This window comes from Phyllobates terribilis, unplaced genomic scaffold, assembly GCF_046119375.1.
Source record: "Phyllobates terribilis strain yellow unplaced genomic scaffold, ASM4611937v1 Scaffold_5__5_contigs__length_657084704, whole genome shotgun sequence".
In the NCBI taxonomy this organism is placed as follows: Eukaryota; Metazoa; Chordata; class Amphibia; order Anura; family Dendrobatidae; genus Phyllobates; species Phyllobates terribilis.
In genome coordinates this window covers 296,925,633-296,950,229 of record NW_027362765.1, presented here as the reverse complement: position 1 = coordinate 296,950,229, position 24,597 = coordinate 296,925,633, and the positions used below count along the sequence as shown (strand labels likewise).

General features: G+C 46.3%; 1 protein-coding gene across 3 annotated transcripts in view; it reads right to left on the bottom strand.

Annotated features, from left to right (window-relative positions):
* Positions 1–24,597, bottom strand: part of LOC141273038 (glycine N-acyltransferase-like) — a 132,751-nt gene that overhangs the window by 67,245 nt on the left and 40,909 nt on the right. For all 3 annotated transcript variants that reach the window (XM_073684363.1, XM_073684361.1, XM_073684364.1), the window contains one exon: positions 17,419–17,526. In XM_073684363.1, the coding sequence (XP_073540464.1) occupies positions 17,419–17,526 (108 nt within the window). The remainder of the gene's footprint in view (positions 1–17,418; positions 17,527–24,597) is intronic.

Below are 24,597 nucleotides of genomic sequence, written 5' to 3'. Positions count from 1 at the left end.
AGGTCACTAGAGACTGTTTTATCATTTGGATCCTGAAAATATTACGCTAGGGTTGATACCTTTAAGCCCCAGGTCACGGCAGGTCCTCTTTGGGTAACTGGGCAGCTTGATTGAAATGCCTTACTATCATAGGCGGATTATAATGAGGGCAATCTGGGCTACCGCCCGGGGCCCTGGGGCTCCAGGGGGCCCGGGGGTCCATGGCCAGATTGCCCTCATTATAATATGTGCGGCGCCGCGGAACACACCGGGAGTCAAAGGCGGGGGGGCCCCCGGACCGCTCCCCCAGCCGCTGCTTCTTCTTCGGCTGGGTCAGCACTGCACCTGTTAACTTCCCTGTGTGCTGGTCCGGCCATGTCACTGCTAGGAGACACGGCCCTGTGCGCGGCCGTGTCTGCTAGTGTGAAGTCACGTAGTGCGCGCCCGGCCTGCACTGCTGCACCGGAGAGAAGCTGGAGGACTGGAGCCGAGCCGGGGGATGGTGATTGTGTGTGTGTGTGTGTGTGTGTGTGAGTGATTGAGAGAGTGAGTGAGTGAGTGAGTGTGTGTGTGTGTGCAGGCAGATATCATTGTGTGATGTCTGTTTATATGCATTTTTGTGTTTCAAATGTGTTTATGCGTGTATGTATATGTCTGTATATGTTTGTGTGTGTGCGTGACTGCGTGCGGCCTCCTGCTGTGTATAGATGGCGCCGTGCGGCCTCCCGCTGTGTATAGATGGCTACGTGTGGCGTCCCGCTGTGTATAGATGGCTACGTGCGGCCTCCCGCTGTGTATGGATGGCACCGTGTGGCCTCCCGCTGTGTATAAATGGCACCATGCGGCCCCCTGCTGTGTATAGATGGCACCGTGCGGCCTCCCGCTGTGTATAGATGGCACCGTGCGGCCTCCCACTGTTTATAGATGGCACCGTGCGGCCTCCTGCTGTGTATAGATGGCACCGTGCGGCCTCCTGCTGTGTATAGATGGCACCGTGCGGCCTCCTGCTGTGTATAGATGGCTACGTGCGACCTCCCGCTGTGTATAGATGGCTACGTGCGGCCTCCTGCTGTGTATAGATGGCTACGTGTGGCCTCCTGCTGTGTATAGATGGCTACGTGCGGCATCCTGCTGAGTATAGATGGCACTGTGCGGCCTCCCGCTGTGTATAGATGGCTACATGTGGCCTCCTGCTGGGTATAGATGGCTACGTGCGGCCTCCCGCTGTGTATAGATGGCTACGTGCTTCCTCCCGCTGTGTATAGATGGCTACGTGTGGCCTCCTGCTGCGTATAGATGGCTACGTGCGGCCTCCTGCTGTGTATAGATGGCTATGTGTGCTCAATATTAAGTCATACAATTAATGTAAGGCTATGTGCCCACGATGCAGAAATGCTCCAGATTTTTTTTGAGCGTTTATGCTTCTCCCTGGCAGAAAAAACGCATGCAGATTTTACATGCGTTATTCCTGCCAGGGACATGCGGATGTGAAGCGTTCTTCACATGCTTTTCCGCATGCCGGTTGTCAAGTGCTTTCCAAGCGATTTTAGCATCACTTGGGAAAGTGCTTGACAACTTGGTCACACTATATAAATCCATGCAAACGGCATGGATTTATATAGTGTGACTTTAAAAGAATGGTAAAACATAAAAAATAAATAAATATATACTTACCTTCTGATGGCCTGCCGACGTCAGCGGTCGCGTGACCCGTCACATGACTAAATGACGTCACCACAGGTCCTTTAGTCTACCGCGAGCTGCCGGAAAGCCAGGACGCATCGGAAAAAGACACCGGGGGCCATCAGAAGGTAAGTATAATATTTATTTTTTATTTTATTCTTTTTTTTACAGGTACTATGGTACCCGGGTACCATCCGCACATTGAAACGCATGGAATCCGCATGTACAGATGCAGTGATGCGGATATTATGCGTTCCAATGCAAGTCAATGGCGGCGAAAACGGCTCGCTTCCGCAAAATAATTGGTAGTGCTGTGGATTTTTCCACAATGATAATCCGCAGCGGAAATTTCCGCAGCATGTGGATTATTATTGGGGAACATGGAAGGCCTTCTACCATGTGTTTTTTAAGCATTTCTGCAGCGGAATTGCCGCTGCGGAAACGCTTAATAAACGCAAAGTGGGCACACAGCCTAAAAAAAATATTATAATTAATATATTAACATTGTGCCAAATTAATTTCCCGTGAACTATCACATGATCTATCACAGGGGATCATGTGACATGTGATACATCAGGTGTGTGTGTGTGGGGGGGTGTTGCGCCTTCTAAACTGCCCGGGGCCCTTGCTACTCTTAATCCACCCCTGCTTCCTATGACCCTTATGTGTGTAGTGAGTCTGCCAAATGTCCCTGTATGGTGTACATAATATAACCTTTTTATTGCAGGGAAATGTGTATAAGTACAGTATGAATGATGCAAGCACTGAACTTTGGTTAATTGATATATACATACTAGCTATTGAACCCATTCTACGCCTGGGTGGCGAGCATTTTTATTGGTATATGGTCTCCCATGCTGGTATTTGTGCTGCCCCCATCCTGGTATTTGTGCTGCCCCTATCTTGGTATTTGTGCTCACCAATCCTGGTATTTGTGCTCCCCAATCCTGTTCCCCCATCCTGTTATGTACTGCCCCCATCCTATCCTGGTATGCATGGCACCCCTCATCCCTATCCTGGCATGCATGGCACCCCTCATCCCTATCCTGGTATGCATGGCACCCCTCATCTCCGTCCTGGTATGCATGGCACCCCTCACCCCCAATCCTGGTATGAATGGCACGATCACCATCCTCTTTCCCCACTTCATGTGGATGGTGCATCCTACGTCATCCACAGTGACCCCATCAAGGTCCTGCGTAGCCAAACCTCTCTCTGTGCCGCTTAGGGCAGAGGAAAGCACTGTAATTTGCATGCGTCGGATCTACCTATGGGTCATCGACGCTCTTTGGCCTTTCCAGGTGCATCCACACTACTGTACTTTGCTCTGCCAACAGCAGAACATAGAAAAGTGCGTGTACGTAAGAGCGCAATGGGGGTCACTGTGTGGATGACGTAGGACGCGTCATCCAAATGAAGCAGGGCAGGGGGATGGTGATCGTAAGAAGAGAGGAGGCATCGGATCAAGACCAGAGATGCCGATCAGACCAGACCGCGCTATCTGTGAATATAATAAAAGCTATTTTTGTGCCTTGTATAGCGGATTGGGGCCATACATACAGCATTCTAGAATGACGTAACAGAGGGCTTAAAGTTGCTGGCTGCATTTTATATTGGGAAAAACTGTTGACACGTTCCCTCTTAGGGGTCTATTTATTTCCAATTACTTTTATACTGTGTCAACATATAGCCCAACACTGAGCAGAGAAACTCCAAAGCTTTACAATAGTTAGGCTATGTGCCCACGATGCAGAAATGCTCAGGATTTTTTCCTGAGCGTTTCTGCATCTCCCTGGCAGAAAAAAACGCATGCGGATTGTACATGCGTTTTCCTGCCAGGGACTTGCGGATGTGAAGCGGTCTTCACATGCATTTCCGCATGCGGGTGACAAGTGCTTTCCAAGCGATTTTAGCATCACTTGGAAAGTGCTTGACAACTCGGTCACACTATATAAATCCATGCAACCGGCATGGATTTATATAGTGTGACCCGAGAGAATGTCAAAAAATAAAAAAATAAATATATACTTACCTTCTGATGGCCCCCGCAGTCTTGCTGCGCTCCTGTGCTGGCTGCCGGCAGATCGCAGTACGCTGTACTGAAGGACCTGCCGTCACATGAGTGTGACGTCACCGCAGGTCCTTCAGTCCTGCGCGATCTGTAGGCAAGCACAGGGAAGGAGTCCGAAGGTGAATATAATCTTTATTTTTTATTTTATTCTTTTTTTTACAGCTTTTAGGGTACCTGGGTCCGGAGGAGAGTCTCCTGTCCTCCACACCTGGGTACCATCCGCACATTAGAACCCGCCAATTACACAAGTACAGATGCAGTCTTGCGGAATTGGCGCGTTCTAATGCAAGTCAATGGCGGCGAAAACGCAGCGCTTCCGCAAAATAATTGGTAGTGCTGCGTTTTTTCCGCAATGATAATCCGCAGCTGAAATTTCCGCAGCATGTGCACAGCGAAAGTGTGGTTAATTCTGAATCTTATACAGGTGCATCTCACAAAATTAGAATATCATCAAAACGTTAATTTATTTCAGTTCTTCAATACAAAAAGTGAAACTCGTATATTATATAGAGTCAGTACAAACAGAGTGATCTATTTCAAGTGTTTATTTCTGTTAATGTTGATGATTATGGATTACAGCTAGTGTTGAGCGAGCATGCTCGACACTGCTTGGTACTCGCCCGAGCATCTCACTACTCGGGATGTTCGGTGAGCACCGAGCATTTCCGGGTTACTCGGGCGGGAGCTCGGGTCTCCGCCCTGCATGTAGCTAACTGAGCCCTGGTCCACACACCATCCTTACCCGGGAGTGGGATATCACACCTCTAGTTGAGGTGCCATACCCCTGAAGCGGCCGAACCCTCGGGGCGCTACATTAACTTGTCCACATCCTTTAATTTTTCAAATAGTACCAGGCAAGGATGCCCACTCTCTCCACTCCTTTTTATTCTCACATTAGAACCTTTTTTGCAAAAACTAAGAGAGGAAGAGAAAATTATAGGCATTATATGTGCAGGTACTAGTGTTGAGCGAACATGCTCGACACTGCTCGGTACTCGCCCGAGCATCACGCTACTCGGGATATTCGGTGAGCACCGAGCATTTCCGGGTTACTCGGGCGGGTCTCCGCCCTGCATGTTTGGTGCTCTTTACAGAGCCAATGAACATGCAGGGATTGCCAGCCAGTCACTGTAATGCCGCAGCCATGTTGTTTGTGGGCATTACAGTGATTGGCTGGCCGCACAGCGTCGCCTAGAGTATTTAAAACCGGGTGCCGCCATCTTGGACACAGTCACACCGGATCAGACAGTGTAGGGAGAGTGCTGCTGAGCTAGGGAGAGATTTATACTGCGAAATAGGTAGTGCAGGGTCTCTAAAGCCTGCAAAATAAAAAAAACAGTCCTTCTGAGTACTAATATCCATCCCAGATATCAGGCAGGCAGGCTGTATAGGAGACGCAGTGGTTATACCAGCAAACACTGCATTACAGTCCTGTGTGCTGCTGCTGCTCAAATTGCTAGACTTAGCTTCAGGTCTCAGGGGCCAGGAAAAATCAGGTTTTTTTTCATCTAAATACTCTTTTTTTTTTCCCCCTCAATCAGACTGTACAAATACCCATCTTATTAACCTTTTGGTATCCCCCCCCCCCAAAAAAAAAATTGAGTGTGTCTGTGAGTGTTCAGACACAAATATATTTGTTTAAAAGAGTCTGGTTTCGGCCAGATAACTAGAACTGTGGTTTTGCAGTTCCACGGTTCAAATCTCTGTATTATCCACTTTTTTGCTTTTTTTCCCATAAAAAAAACAGTTTGAGTGTCTCGGTGACTGTTCAGACACAAATATATCTATTTAAAAAAGTCTGATATACGCCAGGAAATTAGAACTGTGGTTTTCCTCTTCCACGGTTCAAATCTGGGTGTTATCCACCTTTTTGCCTTTTTTCCATAAAAAAAACAGTTTGAGTGTCTCGCTGACTGCTCAGACACAAATATATCTGTTTAAAAGATTCTGGTGTAGGCCAGAGAACTAGAACTGTGGTTTTCCTCTTCCACGGTTCAAATCTGGGTGTAATCCACCTTTTTGCCTTTTTTACGTAAACAAAAACAGTTTGAGTGTCTCGCTGACTGTTCAGACACAAATATATCTGTTTAAAAGAGTCTGGTTTCGGCCAGATAACTAGAACTGTGGTTTTGCAGTTCCACGGTTCAAATCTGGGTGTAATCCACCTTTTTGCATTTTTTACATAAAAAAAACTGAGTGTCTCGCTGACTGTTCAGACACAAATATATCTGTTTAAAAGATTCTGGTGTAGGCCAGAGAAATAGAACTGTGGTTTTCCTCTTCCACAGTTCTAATCTCCTTTTTATTACCCTTTTGCCATTGGTAGTGCGAGTATAAGCTATTTTACTTCATTTACAATGGGCAAGGGGCGTGGCAAGGGACGTGGAAGTGGACGTTCTGTTGATGGTGCGTGCAGAGGACGGGGCCATGGCCAAGGTAAAAATGTGCAACAACCAACACCCACATCTTCTCGCTTCCAGTTCTTGACCGAATTACTAGGGAAGTACACAACAACACCACTATTGCGAACTGATCAGTGTGAACAGGTTATTAATTGGATAGCAGATAATACTTCCAGTCACCTGGGCACCACCACCTCCGGTCTGTCTTCCACACGGTCAAGTCTTAGTAGCCGTGAGTCTCGACCGCATACTCCTCCTCAGTCCTCACCCTGATGCTCCTTCCTCCCACCATGCCAAGTGTCATCAGAGAGCAACTGATCCCACAGTTGGACACTCTGAAGAGCTGTTCACTGGTTCATTTCCAAATTTTGGGCCCCTCGCCTGCTCCGCTTGAAGTGGTGGAAGAGGAGATCCCATGTAGCGATGGCCAAATATTTGAACAGCCACGGCCACAGGAAGGTGACGCTGGCAATTTGTCACAAGAGGTTAACGATGATGAGACACAATTGCCACCAAGTGAGGAGGAGGACCGTGGTGTGGAAGTTGAAGAGGAGGAGGTGGTGGATGATCTAGTAACTGACCCAACGTGGCAGGAGGACACGCACAGCGAGGCCAGCAGCACACAGAGGGAGGGAGGCAGAGTAACCCAACAGGCAGGAAGAAGCAGTGTGGTGGCCGCAGACAGAAGGCGGGCAACCGTTCCCCGTAACACCAACACGAGGGACGTTGCCAGTACAACCGGTAGGTCTTCCAGAGTCTGGAATTTTTTTAAAGACTCTGCTGATAACCCTAAAAAGGCCATTTGTACCACCTGCCAGGCCAGCATCAGCAGGGGTGACAAAACAACCAGCCTGACCACCACCAGCATGATCAGGCACATGTTAGCAAAGCACCCGACTTTGTGGGGCGAACCCCAGGGTCCACAACCAGTGTCAGCGGGTGTCACCACTGCTTCTTCCGCTGTTGTGCATGTAAGAGAACCCCCTGTTGTGCGTGCAAGGCAATCCCCTGTACATACTGAATGCAAAGATGCCCCCTCCTCTCAGTCTTCACTTGTTATGGCAGTTTCTCAAGAAACAGCATCAACGTCCACGTCCCACCGCTGCATTCAATTGTCCATATCCCAGACCAAATTCGCAGCCAACGCCCCACAAGCCACAGTCCTAAATTCGCACATTTCATGACTGCTTGCGTTGGAAATGCTGCCTTTTAGGCTGGTGGAGACGGAATCCTTCTGCAACCTTATGGTACTCGGTCCCCAGCCGACACTATTTTGCCCGGTGTGCCATCCCCGCACTACACAAGCACGTGTCCCAAAACATCTGCCGTGCCCTAAACAACGCAGTTACTGAGAGAGTCCACCTGATAACTGACACGTAACATAGTAACATAGTAACATAGTTTTTAAGGTTGAAGGAAGACTAAGTCCATCTAGTTCAACCCATAGCCTAACATGTTGATCCAGAGGAAGGCAAAAAAAAAACATGTGGCAAACACTAAGCTCCACATTGGGGAAAAAAATTCCTTCCCGACTACATACGACAATCAGACTAGTTCCCTGGATCAACGCCCTATCAAGGAATCTAGTATTTATAACCTGTAATATTATACTTTTCAAGAAAGGCATCCATGCCCTTCTTAAATTTTAACAGTGAATCACTCATTACAACATCATGCGGCAGAGAGTTCCATAGTCTCACTGCTCTTACAGTAAAGAATCCGCGTCTGTGATTATGATTAAACCTTCTTTCCTCCAGACATAGAAGATGCCCCCTTGTCCCCGTCTCAGGCCTCAGAGTAAAAAGATCAGTAGAAAGGTCTTTGGACTGTCCCCTCATATACTTGTACATAGTAATAAGATCACCCCTAAGCCTTCTTTTTTCCACAGTAAATAACCCCAAGTGTAATAACCTGTCTTGGTATTGCAGACCCCCCCAGTCCTCTAATAACCTTGGTCGCTCTTCTCTGCACCCGCTCTAGTTCAGCTATGTCTTTCTTATACACCGGAGACCAGAACTGTACACAGTATTCTAAGTGTGGTCGCACTAATGACTTGTATAGATGTAAAATTATGTTCTCCTCATGAGCATCTATGCCTCTTTTAATGTATCTCATTATTTTATTTGCCTTTGCAGCAGCAGCCTGACACTGGCCACTAAACGTGAGCTTGTCGTCCACCAATACACCCAGGTCTTTTTCAGTTACAGTTTTGCCCAGTGTTTTACAATTAAGCATATAATTATACATTTTATTTCCTCTGCCCAAGTGCATTACCTTACATTTATCCCCATTAAAGCTCATTTGCCATTTATCAGCCCAAGCTTCTAGTTTACATAGATCCTCCTGTAATATAAAATTGTCCTCCTCTGTATTGATTACCCTGCAGAGTTTAGTGTCATCTGCAAATATTCAAATATTACTCTGTATGCCCCCTACAAGGTCATTAATAAATATGTTAAAAAGAAGGGGGCCCAATACTGACCCCTGTGGTACCCCACTGTTAACTGAGACCCAGTCTGAGTGTTTTCCATTAATAACCACCCTTTGTTTCCTATCACTGAGCCAATTCTTAACCCACATACATATATTTTCCCCTATCCCCATTGTTCTCATTTTATGTATCAACCTTTTGTGTGGAACCGTATCAAAAATTTTTGAAAAGTCCATATACACAACATCCACTGCATTTCCTTGGTCCAGTCCAGAACTTGCCTCCTCATAAAAACTGATCAGATTAGTTTGACAGGAACGGTCCCTCGTAAACCCATGTTGATATTGGGTCATGAGGTTATTCTTTTTCAGATACTCTATCATAGCATCTCTTAGGAAACCCTCCAGGAATTTACCCACAGTAGAGGTTAAGCTTACAGGCCTATAATTTCCAAATTCCGTTTTTGTCCCCTTTTTGAATATTGGCACCACATTTGCTATACGCCAGTCCTGTGGTACAGACCCTGTTATTATGGAATCTTTAAAGATTAAAAATAATGGTCTATCTATGACATTACTTAATTCCTGCAGTACTCGCGGGTGTATCACATCCGGGCCCAGGGATTTGTCAACTTTAGTGATTTTTAGACGCCGCCGTACTTCCTGCTGGGTTAAGCAAGTGACATTTACTGGAGAATTTTTGTTATCACTAAACATGTTTTCTGTCATGCGATTTTCTTGTGTAAATACGGTTGAAAAAAAATCATTTAGCATATTGGCTTTTTCCTCATCCTCATCCACCATTTCACCCAGACTATTTTTAAGGGGGCCAACACTATCATTTTTTAGTTTTTTACTATTTATGTAGTTAAAGAATATTTTGGGGTTATTTTTACTTTCTCTGGCAATGATTCTCTCTGCATCAATCTTTGCTGCCTTGATTTGTTTTTTACATAATTTATTTAATTTTCTATATTTATTTAATGCCTCATCACTACCTACTTGCTTTAGTTCTCTAAATGCTTTCTTTTTGTCACTTATTGCGCCCCTTACAGCTCTATTTAGCCATAGTGGTTTCCTCCTATTTCTAGCATGTTTATTCCCAAGGGGTATATATTGTGCACAGGTCCTATTCAGGATGTTAATAAATGTCTCCCATTTGCTTTGTGTAGCTTTATGTCTCAGGATATTGCCCCAGTTTATTGCACTAAGATCATCTCTTAACCGTTGGAAATTTGCCTTCCTGAAGTTTAGTGTCCTTGTAACCCCTCTACTACTCATCTTATTAAAGGTTACATGAAAACGTATTATGTTGTGATCACTATTACCCAAGTGACCCCCAACTCGTATATTTGATATGCGGTCTGGCCTATTGGTTAATATTAAGTCTAGCAGTGCCCCCCTTCTTGTTGGGTCCTGAACCAGTTGTGAAAGGTAATGGTCTCTCATAGTTGTCAAAAACCTATTACCTTTGCTTGAACTACATGTTTCTGTCCTCCAATGTATTTCAGGGTAGTTGAAGTCTCCCATAATAATGACTTCTCCTTGAGTCGCAGCTTCATCTATTTGCTTTACGAGGATATTCTCCGCTACTTCCATTATTTTTGGAGACTTATAACAAACCCCTATCAGTAATTTATTATTTTTTCCCCCTACCCTTATCTCCACCCACAGGGACTCTACATTTTCATTAAATTCACATATATCCTCCCGCAAGACAGGTTTTAAGGATGATTTTACATATAAACACCCCCCCCCCCTCGCTTGTTTGTACGGTCATTTCTGAACAGACTATAGCCCTGTAAATTAACTGCCCAGTCATGGCTCTCGTCCAGCCACGTCTCAGATATCCCTACCATGTCATAATTATTTTCCAACAAAATTAATTCTAATTCCTCCATTTTGTTGGTGAGGCTTCTGGCATTAGTGTACACGCATTTTATGTATCTCTCTGTACCTCTATACGTGGACAAGTGCTTGTGGCCAGGAACGGTACATCTCCCTGACGGCACAATGGGTAAACATAGTGGAAGCCGGGACCCAGTCGGACCTTGGGACGGAACACATCCTCCCCACACCGAGGATTGCGGGCCCTATGTCAGTCAGAGTTGCCCCCACAGTGTACAGCTCCTGTGCATCATCCTCCTCCTCCTCATGTTCAGCCTCCATCTCAGATATCACCACATCAGTTACAAGCTGGAAGCACTGCAGTACTGCTTCAGCCAAGCGGCAACAGGCTGTGCTGAAACTCATAAGCTTAGGTGATAAACCTCACACTGCTTGTGAGTTGTGGACAGCTGTGAAAGAGCAGGCAGATCTGTGGCTGAGACCGCTGAACCTACATCCAGGCATGGTCGTGTGTGACAATGGCCGTAATCTGGTGGCGGCTCTGAGGCGAGGCGAGATCACACACGTACTATGCCTGGCTCATGTGCTTAACCTCGTGGTTCAGCGGTTTCTTAAATCGTACCCCGAGTTGCCAGATCTGCTCGTCAAAGTATGCCGCCTGTCAGCTCATTTTCGCAAGTCGGCTACAGCTTCCGCCGCCCTTGCTGTGTTGCAGCAGCGTTTGCTGCTTCCGGCACACCGACTGGTATGTGATGTCCCCACACATTGGAACTCTACCCTCCACATGTTGCAAAGGATTTGTGAGCAAAAGAGAGCAGTTGTGGAGTACCAGCTGCAACAAGGCCGTCGATATTCAGGTCAGACTCCACACATAAGACCTCAGGAGTGGACCTGGATGTCTGATATATGTACCATCCTGACAAACTTTGAGGAGTCCACAAGATGGTGAGTGGCGATGACGCCATCATTAGCATCAGCATCCCACTTGTCTGTCTTTTGCAACGCTCCCTGCAGAGAATTAAAGAGGAGGCATTGCAGCCAGAGTATGATGAGATGGATCAAGAAGCCGTAGCGGGCGATTACACACAGCGCAGCCTCATCTCATCCCAAAGTGCATTGGGGGACAAAGAGGAGAGGAGGAGGAGGAAGAACAGGAGCTGGTATCCTGCGCTGTAGACGGTAGTACCTGTACAACTGTCATACCATCGGTTCAGCGAGGGTAGCCTGAGGACAGGGGGGAGGAGGAGGAGGAGGAGGAGAGCATGGTCAGTCGTCATCTTGGTGAGGACACGGAAGTCTTGCCTGTTACCAGTCTGGCACGCATGGCTGACTTTATGTTACGCTGTCTTAACCGTGACCCTCACATTGTCAAAATGTTGGGTGACAGTCATTACTGGTTGGTGACACTTTTAGACCCCCGCTACAAGGAGAACTTTCACTCTCTTATTCCTGAGGTGGAGAGGTCTACAAAAATGGGGCAGTACCAGAAGGCCCTTGCTGCAGAACTGTTAAAAAAATTCCCATCTGAACACGCTAGCGGCAGAAGTCACAGTTCGTTGACCAACCAAGGCGTACAGGCAAGAGAGACACAACTCCAATCCAGCAGAGGCAGGGGAACACTGTCAACGTTCTGGGACAGTTTTCTGAGACCCGCCCAGCTTACAGGCCCTGAGGCGCAGGGTACTCTCACAAGGAGTGGAAAGTTTCACCAGATGGTGAGGGAGTACCTTGCCGACCGTACCAGCGTCCTCCGTGATTCCTCTGTGCCTTTTATTTATTGGGTATCCAAGCTGGACACTTGGAATGAACTCGCTCTGTACGCCTTGGAGGTCCTGGCCTGCCCAGGCACTAGCGTGTTATCGGAGCGTGTTTTTAGTGCCGTTGGGGGAATTATAACTGATAAGCGCACTCGCCTGTCAACTGACAATGCTGACAAGCTCACCCTTATCAAAATGGACAAGGGCTGGATTGGGCCAGACTTCTCATCACCATCAAATGACAGCAGAGTAACATAAAGTCAAATCCACTGTGTTATTTCGGGAGGTGTATTCCCATGCACCGCTTCACACCCACACATGGGTATACGCTTCCTTATTTCGGCTGTTTTTTGCTCTTCTCCTTATCCTCAGCCTCCACCACCACTATACCACCAGGGTGACCCTGGTCTGTGTTGCCAGCATTGCAAGTTCCTCCGTCCTAATTTTTGGCAGCTTTTGCTTGGAAGGCATAGGCAAAGACAATGGGAGACACACTCCCCAATAATGGGAATAATGTTTTTAATATGCTGTACTGCATGGTTCTTGTAAGGGACATTGCAAGTTCCTCCGTCCTAATTTTTGGCAGCTTTTGCTTGGAAGGCATAGGCAAAGACTATGGAAGACCCACTCCCCAATAATGGGAATAATGTTTTTAATATGCTGTATTGCATGGCTCTTGTAAGGGGCATTGCAAGTTCCTCCGTCCTAATTTTTGTCAGCTTTTGCTTGGAAGGCATAGGCAAAGACTATGGGAGACCCACTCCCCAATAATGGGAATAATGTTTTAAATATTCTGTACTGCATGGCTCTTGTAAGGGGCATTGCAAGTTCCTCCATCCTAATCTTTGGCAGCTTTTGCTTGGAAGGCATAGGCAAAGACAATGGGAGACACACTCCCCAATAATGGGAATAATGTTTTTAATATACTGTACTGCATGGCTCTTGTAAGGGGCATTGCAAGTTCCTTCATCCTAATTTTTGGCAGCTTTTGCTTGGAAGGCATAGGCAAAGACTATGGGAGACCCACTCCCCAATAATGGGAATAATGTTTTTAATATTCTGTACTGCATGGCTCTTGTAAGGGGCATTGCAAGTTCCTCCGTCCTAATTTTTGGCAGCTTTTGCTTGGAAGGCATAGGCAAAGACTATGGGAGACCCACTCCCCAATAATGGGAATAATGTTTTTAAAAAGCTGTACTGTATTGCTCTTGTAATGGGCATTGCAAGTTCCTTTGTCCTAATTTTTGGCAGCTTTTGCTTCGAAGGCATAGGCAAAGACTATGGGAGACCCACTCCCCAATAATGGGAATAATGTTTTTAATATGCTGTACTGCATGACTCTTGTAAGGGGCATTAAAATCATCTTGCTAAGCTACTGTGACCTCCACGTCTCTTCCAAGGGACATTGATTTTGTCTTTTTATTCCACTGTGACCTCCACGTCTCTTCCAAGGGGCATTGATATTGTCTTTTTATTCCACTGTGACCTCTACGTCTCTTCCAAGGGGCATGAAAACCATCTTGTTAAGCTACTGTGACCTCCACGTCTCTTCCACGGGGCATTAAAACCGTCTTGTTAAACCACTCTGAACTCCACGTCTCTTCCAAGTGGCATTAAAATCGTCTTGTTAAGCTACTGTGACCTCCACGTCTCTTCCAAGGGTCATTGAAATTGTCATTTTATTCCACTAGGACCTCCACCACTCTTCCAAGGGGCATTGATATTGTCTTTTTATTCCACTGCGACCTCCACCACTCTTCCAAGGGGCATTGATATTGTCTTTTTATTCCACTGTAACCTATACCACTCTTCCAAGGGGCATTGATATTGTCTTTTTATTCCACTGGGACCTCCACCACTCTTCCAAGGGGCATTGATATTGTCTTTTTATTCCACTAGGACCTCCACGTCTCTTCCAAGGGGCATTAAAACCATCTTGTTAAACCACTCTGAACTCCACGTCTCTTCCAAGGGGCATTAAAAGCGTCCTGTTAAGCTACTGTGACCTCCACGTCTCTTCCAAGGGGCATTAAAACAGTCTTGTTAAACCACTCTGAACTTCACAGCTCTTCCAAGGGGCATTGAAATGTTGTTTTTAATTACCTCTAACCTCCACGTCTCTTCCAAAGGGCATTGCATTTCCTCCTAATTTTAGTCAGCTTTTGCTTTTCAAACCAGCTGCTGGGGACTGAGTATGGATACCAAGCCGCGGACGCAGCCATGACGTGGTGGCCAGATTCTGCCTCCACATGCCTAAAAGGCCCAATTTCAAGTGCAAGCAAGCAAGCAGTATGGTATTGCAGCCTGGGGGTGGGTGGGTTTAAGGCTGCATACTTGTGCTTGCATTGCAAGGAATGGGGGAGGTACAATTGAACACTGCCCTGGGACAAGGACTTGAACGGGGATAGTTGCAAGTCTGCAATGACAGGTGCAGGGCGGGAGGCATCTTCGCATGAGCCATGAACAGGGGGTTGGCGTGCACACACTACAGCAGAATAGGCTGTCCTTCCCACTAAATGCACTGGGAAGGGCACAGGTAATGTTTTGGTATGCGCACTTGTGTATAAGGTGCACCGGGACAAATGAGGGCGGTTGGGAACCGAGTATGGACACCCGGCTGCCGGGCGGCTGGGGACTGAGTATGGATACCAGGCCGCCGACACAGCCATGACATGGTGGCCGACGTCTGCCTCCACAAGCCTAAAAGGCCTAATTTGAAGTGCAAGCAAGCTAGCAGTATGGTATTGCAGCCTGGGGGTTGGTGGGTGGCAGGCTGCTCACTTACGCTTGCATTCCAAGAAAATAAAGCAGATGCTAACTTCTATCATCATCATCATGCTCCTCACCTTTGCACTCTCAACTCCCCTGATGGAGAAGCCAGGGTCCACCGGAGGAGTCTGGTTGTCTGGTGGGCTCGTCCAATGCTGCCCTAAAGCAGGCCAGGCTAAAAAAAGTGTGGGGAAGGTTCCCGGGACAAATAGTGGTGGCTGGGGACTGAGTATGGAGACCTTGCCGCCGACGCAGCCATGAGGTAGTGGCCAGCTTCGGCCTCCTCCAAACTAAAAGGCCCCATTTCAAGTGCGAGCTAGCAGTATAGTATTGCAGCCTGCGGGTGGGTGGGTGGCAGGCTGCATATTTGCGCTTGCATTGCAAGGAATGGGGGAGGTACAATTGAACACTGCCCTGGGACAAGGACTTGAACGGGGATAGTTGCAAGTCTGCATCTTCTGATGCGGCAAGGATCACTTCTGATGGGCACACTTTTAGGCAGTGACCTGGGTGTCAGAGATGCTTCCAGGGGTCTTCCCCATGCTGTTACCATGTCTTTTCAGCACTTTATGCATGTATCACACAGCACATAGCCAGATAAGGTTGTAAAATGTTAAAATGACATTTCCCGGTGAATGCATTTGTCACGGTTGAAAGCAATACAAACGTGCAAAAATGCATAAAAAATGCTACTTGTGAACATAGCCCAAGGTGTGGAGGAGTATTTTTGTTTTTGGTTATTTATTTTACCTTATACCCAAGTTTTTACCCTGGAAAGGATGTTCCTTAACATATTTCACAGGAAATCAGTTTCAGTTTAATTTTTGAACGTTTTATTGTGAGTCCGTAAAAGTGGCTTAATACCTCTGACCACGTTGTTGACAGCAGTGACCTGGGGGTCAGAAATGCTTCCTGGGGCGATGTCCATGCTGTCCCCATGTCATTTGAGCACTGTCACTATCGTTTTGGGCACTTTTTAGGCTTTCTACAGACTGCCGGGGGTGCCGCCGCAAAAATGCTCGGGTCTCCCATAGACTAACATTGGGCTCGTTGCTCGGGTCGAGCACCCAAGTATCATGGTGAGCTCGGCCCGAGCTTCGAGCACCCGAGCATTTTAGTGCTCGCTGAACACTAATTACAGCCAATGAAAACACAAAAGTCATTATCTCAGTAAATGAGAATAATTAACAAATAACACCTGCAAAGGCTTCCTAAGCGTTTAAAAAGGTCCCTTAGTCTGTTTCAGTAGGCTCCACAATCATGGGGAAGAATGCTCACTTGACAGATGTCCAGAAGGCAGTCATTGACACACTAAGTAAATGCAAAGCAAATTTTGAATTTCATTTGGAAATCAAGGTCCCAGAGTCTGGAGGAGGAGTGGAGAGGCACACAAGCCAAGCTGCTAGAGGTCTGGTGTGAAGTCTCCACAATCAGTGATGGTTTGGGGAGCCATGTCATCTGCTGGTGTATGTCCACTGTGTTTTATTTAGACGAAAGTCAGCGCAGCCTTCTACCAGGAAATTTTAGAACACTTCATGCTTCCCTCTGCCGACAAGCTTTTTGGAGATGGAAATTTCATTCTACAGCAGGACTTGGCAACTGTCCACACTGCCAAAAGTACCAATACCTGGCTTAAAAACAACAGTATCACTGTGCTTGATTGGCCAGAAAACTCGCGTGACCTTAACCCCATAGAGAATCTATGGGGTATTGTCAAGAGGAAGATGAGAGACCCCAGATCCAACAATGCAGACGAACTGAAGGCTGCTGTCAAATAAACCTGGGCTTCCATAACACCTCAGCAGTGTCACAGGCTGATCGCCTCCATGCCACACCGCATTGATGCAGTAATTGATGCAAAAGGAGCCCCGACCAAGTATTGAGTGCATTTACTGAACAGACATTTCAGTAGGCCAACATTTCGGATTTTAAAAACATTTTTCAAGCTGTTGTTCTAAAGTATTCTAATTTACTGAGATAATGACTTTTGTGTTTTCATTGGCTGTAAGCCATAATCATCAACATTCACAGAAATAAACACTTGAAACAGATCACTCTGTTTGCAATGACTCTATATAATATATGAGTTTCACTTTTTGTATTGAAGAACTGAAATAAATTAACTTTTTGATGATATTCTAATTTTGTGAGATGCACCTGTATTTTCTACATATATCTAAAGGCAGATTTTATCTAATGAAAGCGCTACTTTTGTCCATAAATTGTGTCTGATATTGCAGTTCATCTCCATTCATTTCAGTGCTGGACACAATCCAATTGAAGCAGTACGGGACTACTGTGTACCTATTTCTAAAACAATGCATCTAGCTTTTAAAGGTAAAATCCTTAAATTTAAGGATGAAGAAAAAACTGCAACTTCATCTTATATATCTTTAGTTTCAGATTATAAGGAAAGCAAAAAGGACCATTTTCCATCAACCTTAATAATCTGGCTCTAAATATCTCTTTTAAGACTCACTTCCATCGGTGGGCGACATAGGACAGAATTAAAGTCTGGCCACTGGTCCACGAGAACCTGGAGTCTGAAAGGATTTTGGTCGATAACATGATGCAAAGCACCACACACCTGCAAGAAGGAAAAGGCTTCAGATTAGTATTCAAATACAGGTGGCAATTTTTATTATGCTAATTAATGGTTAACACTTTTATTTGACCCAATTTGTAAATATATTGATTAAAGCCAATGGTTAAATGCTTGATCTGCTATGTCAGAGATGTGACAGAGTTGGAATCCCATTGGAACCTAATATATATTTGGTGACAGCAGATAAAGCAATATACACATGCGTTTGACTTTACTATGGTCTGTCAGTGAGGGTTCTTTTCTCCAAGGGGATGACCTTCTGGGACAGACGTGTGAGCTGTGTTTGCTACAGTTACATTATTTATTAACTAGACTTGGCGCAAATCAATTCACAGGACCCAGTCCAGTGGCCAGGTCAGTAATCTGTGACCACTGGATAGGAGCTCTGATAATCATCTCCTATCTCTAACTGCATTTTCTGTTCTCCTTTTGATTAGCCGACCTGACATCACATGAACATCATGCCAGGCCAGTTATAGAAGAGCCACAGATGCCGGTAGAAAGCGCGTGGTTTTCAGGCTCCCACCCAGCAGACCTGACAGCTAGACTGGGTCCTGAGAATTGATTTGCTCCAACTCAAATACTGGCACAAAACTGTTTTTGTGTTAAAGATATTTTTTTCTACAGAAACAAGACACTGTCACTGGCAGATATGGAAACCTGTCTTTCAGAGAGTCAAGTGTTGCACGGCTAGGGTGTGTAGACCATCGACCATTAGCAGAGCTGAACGATCTATACTGTTTAACTTGATTATTTGCCAGGGTTATGACACTCAGCTAGATGATTTCATGAGGTCTCTAAAAAATAACCCTTACAGTATCACGCTCAATATCAACCAGTTACTAAGCTCTGCGGCTGTGCTGAAGTAGCCAGCACAAACCACTAAGCTCAATGATTAGCTGCAGCGGTAATACATGCTGTTGACTTGAGGTCACTGCTAAAGCCAAAACATTGAGACTCAAGCAGCTTCAGGCACCTGTCCCAGGACTCTAAGAGGGTGAATACCTGCTCTGTTTGTTATTTTAGGTATATGAGTGTTTGAGGTTCACTTTCAATAAAGATGAAATCCCTTTAACTACTTGCCGCTCTGTGCACATGTCAGGTATAGCTCTGGTCTGGCTTGGCTATGGACAGCGTCTTCTGCCCATATGCTCATGACACATCTTGTGTCATGATGCATTAGCAGTTTAGCTGTCTGCCTGATGTTGGGTAGTGTCTTGCTGTAGCCTCAGTGGACATATGCCATTTACACAGGTGGCACTAATCAATTAATCTAGATGATATTTAAAGGAGTTCTCCAGCTATAGAAAAAGGTAAATTCCTAAATACCTTTAATTAACAAAGCACACTTTTTTTGTAGAAATCAGACCTGAGTGGTTGTGAACTTGTGTAGTATAAGGCTATGTGCGCACGATCAGGATTTGAAGCAGAAATTTCCTGAGCGTTTCTGCATCTCCTTGGCAGGAAAAACGCTGCAGAAAAATCGTGCAGTTTTGCCGTGATTTTTACGCATTTTTGATGCGGTTTTTTTCAAGCGTTTTTGTACATCAATGAATGCTTTTTGGAGCTAAATAAAGTTATTTGGTGGGACATTGCTTAAACCCTTGGATTACCTTCAGAACTGGGGTAAGTATGTTGATTAATTTAAATGATTAAAGAATGTGTCTGTTGTATTTCAAATAAAGTGTGTGCTCTGTGTCTGTGTGTTTATTTAACTGTTTACTTTATTTTAATTAGGTTCGGTCATGAAAAGGTCTGATTGACACCTTGTAATAACCAAACAAATGAGCTAGATGTCAGCTAGTCCCATTCAACTAATCTTCATTAGCATTTCTGTTCATGTAATTCATGCGGCAGCTGTGAGCTGCTATTCTTAGCCTGGGAAGGTGCTATTTGCAAACATGGTCCCTGGCCAATATTAACAGCTCACAGCTGTTTCATTAGCCACTACGTCCCCACGAACAGCACTCAGCAGCGCTTTTTGGACGCAGCATATTTTGTTGTGTCCAAAATGCGGTGTTCTAATGCCGTCAGTACATGTGAATCCACCGCATATAATGACACTTCAATCGGTCAAAATCTGCAGCGGTGACTAGGATGTCCGCTACAGAAATTGACATGCTGTGGATGAGTTTGGGTACGTGGCCATGGTCAGGAGCCGCTGCAGGTTTGACGCTGCATGTTTATACAGCGTCAAACCCACAGCATCCAGACGTTACAGCATAGTGGATGGGATAGCTAGAAATCCCATATTCACTATGCGTGCATCAGAGACTGCGAATTACCCGTGGACAGTGACATGCGGCGAGTCTTTCTGGACCGCAGCATGTCAAATTCTCTTGCGGAGTCGCTAGTGTCCGCAACAGAAATTTGACCACTAGAACGTATTGAATGCAGTAAATCTGCATGGTCTAGTGAACACATGTGGATTTACCTGCGTTCAATAGAATGCAGCGTTTTGGAGGCAGCAAAAAATATGCTGCATCCAAAGCTCTGCAACGTCCGGATCGTGAGGCACAGAGTCTAAAATTTAAAAAAAATGACGTGGGCTCCCGCGTCATTTTTATAACCAGCAGAGGGAAAGCCGACTGCTGGGGGCTGATATTAGTAGCCAGGGAAGGGGCCATTACCCAACAATGTTCACTGGCTATTAATATCAGCCCACAGCTGTTTGTTTAGCCTTTATCGGCTAGATTACAGGGGGACCCCAGAAAAAAAATGACGTGGGGTCCCCCTATAAAATCTAACTAGCAAAGGCTAAACAGACTGCTGCGTGCTGATATTAATAGCCAGAGAAGGGGTCATGGATACTAGCCCTCTCCACATCTATTAATATCACCCCTCAGCAGTCCCAGAAATGGCGTATCCATAAGATGTGCCACATCTGGCGCTTAGCCTCCGCTCTTCCCACTGCCCAGTAGCGATGGCGAGTGGGGTCATGGGGTTGGGGTTCACGTCAGCCTAGCATTGGCAGCTGAAGAGAAGCCCAGGTTAGTAATTACTAACTGCATAGTAAAATGGTCGCCGCTTTTTCAATAAAACTATTTTTTTATTATCCTCTCAGTCCCTAAAGCCTTCGAGCCTACCACCATGGGAACATTCTTCTAAATGTTCCCATGGTGAGGTCACATGAGCGATCAGCTGATCGCTCACGTGACCGCAGGTCCTGGCAGTGCAGTACATTGCTGGGAGCGAGCGCGCTCTCTACAGTATACCGCGGCCGCCGACCTGATCAGATCGCAGGGGACCAGGAGGACACCGGGGGGTGCCGGACAGGTGAGTATAAGGTTTTTTTTATTTTTTACTTTTTTTTTCTTTTTTTAACTGCAGGTGGTTCCCGGCTCTGCTGAGCAGAACTACTGCTCCCCTCAGCAGTGCCGCTCTTGCTGTTATCAGCGGGAGCGGCGGTCGGATGAGAGGAGCTGTAGTCCTCCTCTCCTGACCCGGGTACTACCCGCACAGCGTTTCCAGAGCGTTTCCAGCTCATTGGCTTTAATTGAAACACAGCAAATCTGCAGGTATAAGTATTATACCTGCGGATTTGCTGCGTTTCAATTAAAGTCAATGGGCGGGAAATGCTCCGGAAATGCATGGCATAATGGTCATGCTGCGTTTTTTTCCGCAATGCTAATCCTGAGCGGAAATTTACGCATCATGTGCACAGCACATCAGGATTAGCATTGCTATAGCTGGCAGACCTGTTAATAAGCACTTTTGCAGTGTTTCTGCGGTGGAAAAACTGCTGCAAAAACGCGTCGTGTGCACATAGCCTAAAGCCAAATGTAGATATTCTAATTTTATACGGAGAATACCAGGGGTCCTGAGATAAGACTCTGCTTACACTGCTGACCACCCTATCTTTCTGATCTAATAATGGAAATACCAGGGGTGCACAGGTAAGAAGAGAATGTTCACACTGCTGTCCACCCTAGCTTTCTGATCTAATACTGAAGATTCCAGGAGTGCTGAGGTAAGAAGAGGCTACTGATACTGCTGTTCTACCAGCCTATCTGATCTAATAATGAATATACCAGGTGAACTGAGGTAAGAAGAGGCTACTCACACTGTTGTCCACCCTGTTTTTCTGATCTAATTCTGAAAATACCAGGTGTACTGAAGTAAGAAGATGGTGCTCACACTGCTGTCCACCCTGCCTTTCTTAATCTAATATTGGAGATACCAGGTGCACTGAGGTAAAAAGAGGATAGTCACACTGCTGTCCACCCTGTCTTTCTGATGTCATACTGGATATACCAGGGGTCCTGAGGTTGAAGAGACTGCTCACACTGCTGTCCACCCTGTCTTTCTGATCTAATACTGGAGATACCAGGAGTACTGAGGAAAGAAGAGGCTGCTCGCACTGCTGTCCACCATTTCTCTTTGAATACTTAGCGACTATTACATAGTTACATAGGTTGAAAAAAAGACTCAGGTCCATCAAGTTCAACCATTCTCCACCACTTATATGCTGGAGATTGACAGTATGTGGTACAGGTTATCTCCTGATAATTGCAGCGGAGCTTCCTAGTGCAAATGCTCACAGGCACCTGTCCTATTGATATTCCAGGACAGATTTTTATTAGTGTAATAAGAAGGTAGCCATTTCAATTCTATAATGACTACTGCCCTAGACAAAAGGAGTGTGATTTGCTACCTAAATGTATTAAGGAATTTATTAATAATGACATTCCTTTAGTTATTCATGTTCTATTTTTGGAGAATTCCTTTGACACAGGACACATCTCCTTATACCACCTAAAGAAGTGGACATGTGAAACACATGTAGGGGCAGAGGTAAGCACTTTTTATTCTAGTTATTGCCCAGCATTCTTTATTATAAATTAGCTCAAATATCAATCATATTCCTCACCAACCGATACACCGATGCCTGTTCCCTGTGCCAGTCGTTGCACTGATTGCCCATCCAATACAGAGTTCAATATAAACTTATCACTCTTACCCACAAAGCTCTCCACGATTCAGCACCTCTCTACATCTCCTCCCTCGTCTCAGTCTACCACCCTACACGTGCCCTCCATTCTGCTAATGACTTCAAACTAAAATCCTCCATAATCTGAACCTCCCACTCCTGTCTCCAAGATTTCTCATGTGCTGCGCCAATTCTTTGGAATGCACTACCCAGGACAATTTGATTAATTCACAATACCCACAGTTTTAAGCATGTGCTAAAAACCCATTTCTTTAGACTGGCCTATCACCTCAACATACTTATCTAACAGTCTCAGTTTGGCTCATATTAAAATTCTTTTCAAAATCATGTTCATATCATCCATGCACTGAATAGCCTCTGTCTGTGCTGTACACATACTGTCTGGCATATTATGGATGTATTATACAATATATGTGACGCGCCCCCTGGGACATATTCCTTTTTGAGGGGAATACCCGGCACCGGATCAGATGGGTAGTTGTAGTCTCCGAGCGGCTGTGACCCGGCCCGTGCCCAGGGCGTCAAGCTCAGTGTTATGTGGCAGTCCTACAGATGTTATTAAGAGTTCTTTTTGTGTCGACTACGCCACCCGTTGTGATGCGGTCACTGTGGCCGCCGCTGCAGCAGGGTCCGCTGAGGCTGATGGTGGGTGCGCAGCTTGGTGGGATAACCCCCAACGGGAGGGGTATAGCCTCAGGGGGGACAGGTGCAGAGGATGGGGGTTGTGGTGGTGCAGTGCAGACGGCAATGAAGACAGAGTCGGGTTGTGCAGTTAAGGGTGTTTACTTACTGCAGATGTTGTACTGGTCACTCCAGCTTCGAGTGACCACCCGAGCCGTGCTGCGTCCACCAGGTCCTGGATCCAGCCAACCCCCAAACAAGTCCGGAGCGTGGCCCTGAGCTCTCCTTCTGTCCCGTTCTCTGGCCGTCCCCACCAGTGATCCACCTAGGTCCAGCTCCCTCGGGCCCTCTGTTGGGACACCCTTGGCCTTGGGTTCCCTGACCCTTCATGTGGTGTGCCTTCGGGGTGGATGTGATGGGTGACCGTGACAAACGCTGCCCACGGTCTCCGGTCTCTGGCTGGGGTGTGTTTTGCCCCCCACCAGCTTGGGTTCCGGTACCCTGTGCCGACTCTTCACCCGGGGATTTAAGTTGGGATCTTGGAGTCCTTTTCTGCTGTTTCCCCCTCTGGGTCTCTCTCTCTCTTCTCCTCTCTCACTCTGGGTCTTTCTTCTCTGCTCTCAGACTTCCTCTCTGCAACTGACCCTGTTCTTAGTTGGTGCCCACCTTATATACACCCTCTATGTGTGAGCTCAGGTGACCAGCACCCAATGAGCTCCTATCTTTACCCAGGCTGCTCCCCCTATCTGCCCCTACACTACTTGGGATGTACCACCCCCCTCCCACTCCAGCCAGGAACAGACTCGGTCGTACCTGCACATTTCTAAGTGGGAGTACCGTCGGCCTGTTCCTCGGAAATGGGATGTATGTAGTGCATGCAGCCTACCGAGCTCAGTTCCACACTCCATCCTTGCCCGGGAGTGGAATATCACACCTCTGGGTTGAGGTGCAATACCCCTGTAGCAGCCGAATCCTCAGGGTGCTACATTCCCCCCTGGTAAATCACAGCACGTCCTCGGGCTGTAAGACATAACACCAAAAACATACAATTTTTTTTTTTTTTTTTGCATAAACAACATAATAAAACATATAAAACAACATATATTAGCAGCATCATAAAACTTTTCATATAAAACATTCTCGTCGCCTCTGGCTCCTCCTCCGGTCACTGTGCAACGTGTGACCGGGTAAAGTGCGACAGTCTCTCTGGAAAACTGGTTTTCCTATAAAACCGGTAGGGGGCGCTTTAGGACGCGCAACTATATACAGGGGATATGGCCGCTCTCAGTCCTCGGCCAGGTAAAGGGAAGGGAATGGCTGCTCACAGTCCTCAGCCTGGTATGGATACGGAATAACGGGTACACAGTTCACTCATGCTGGTCCCAACGGGGACTATATATATGTAGCAACAGTTTCTTTGGTACCCGGTCGGGTAACTATTTACATCTACTGCTCTGCCGCTCTCAACGGCGTCTTCCTCC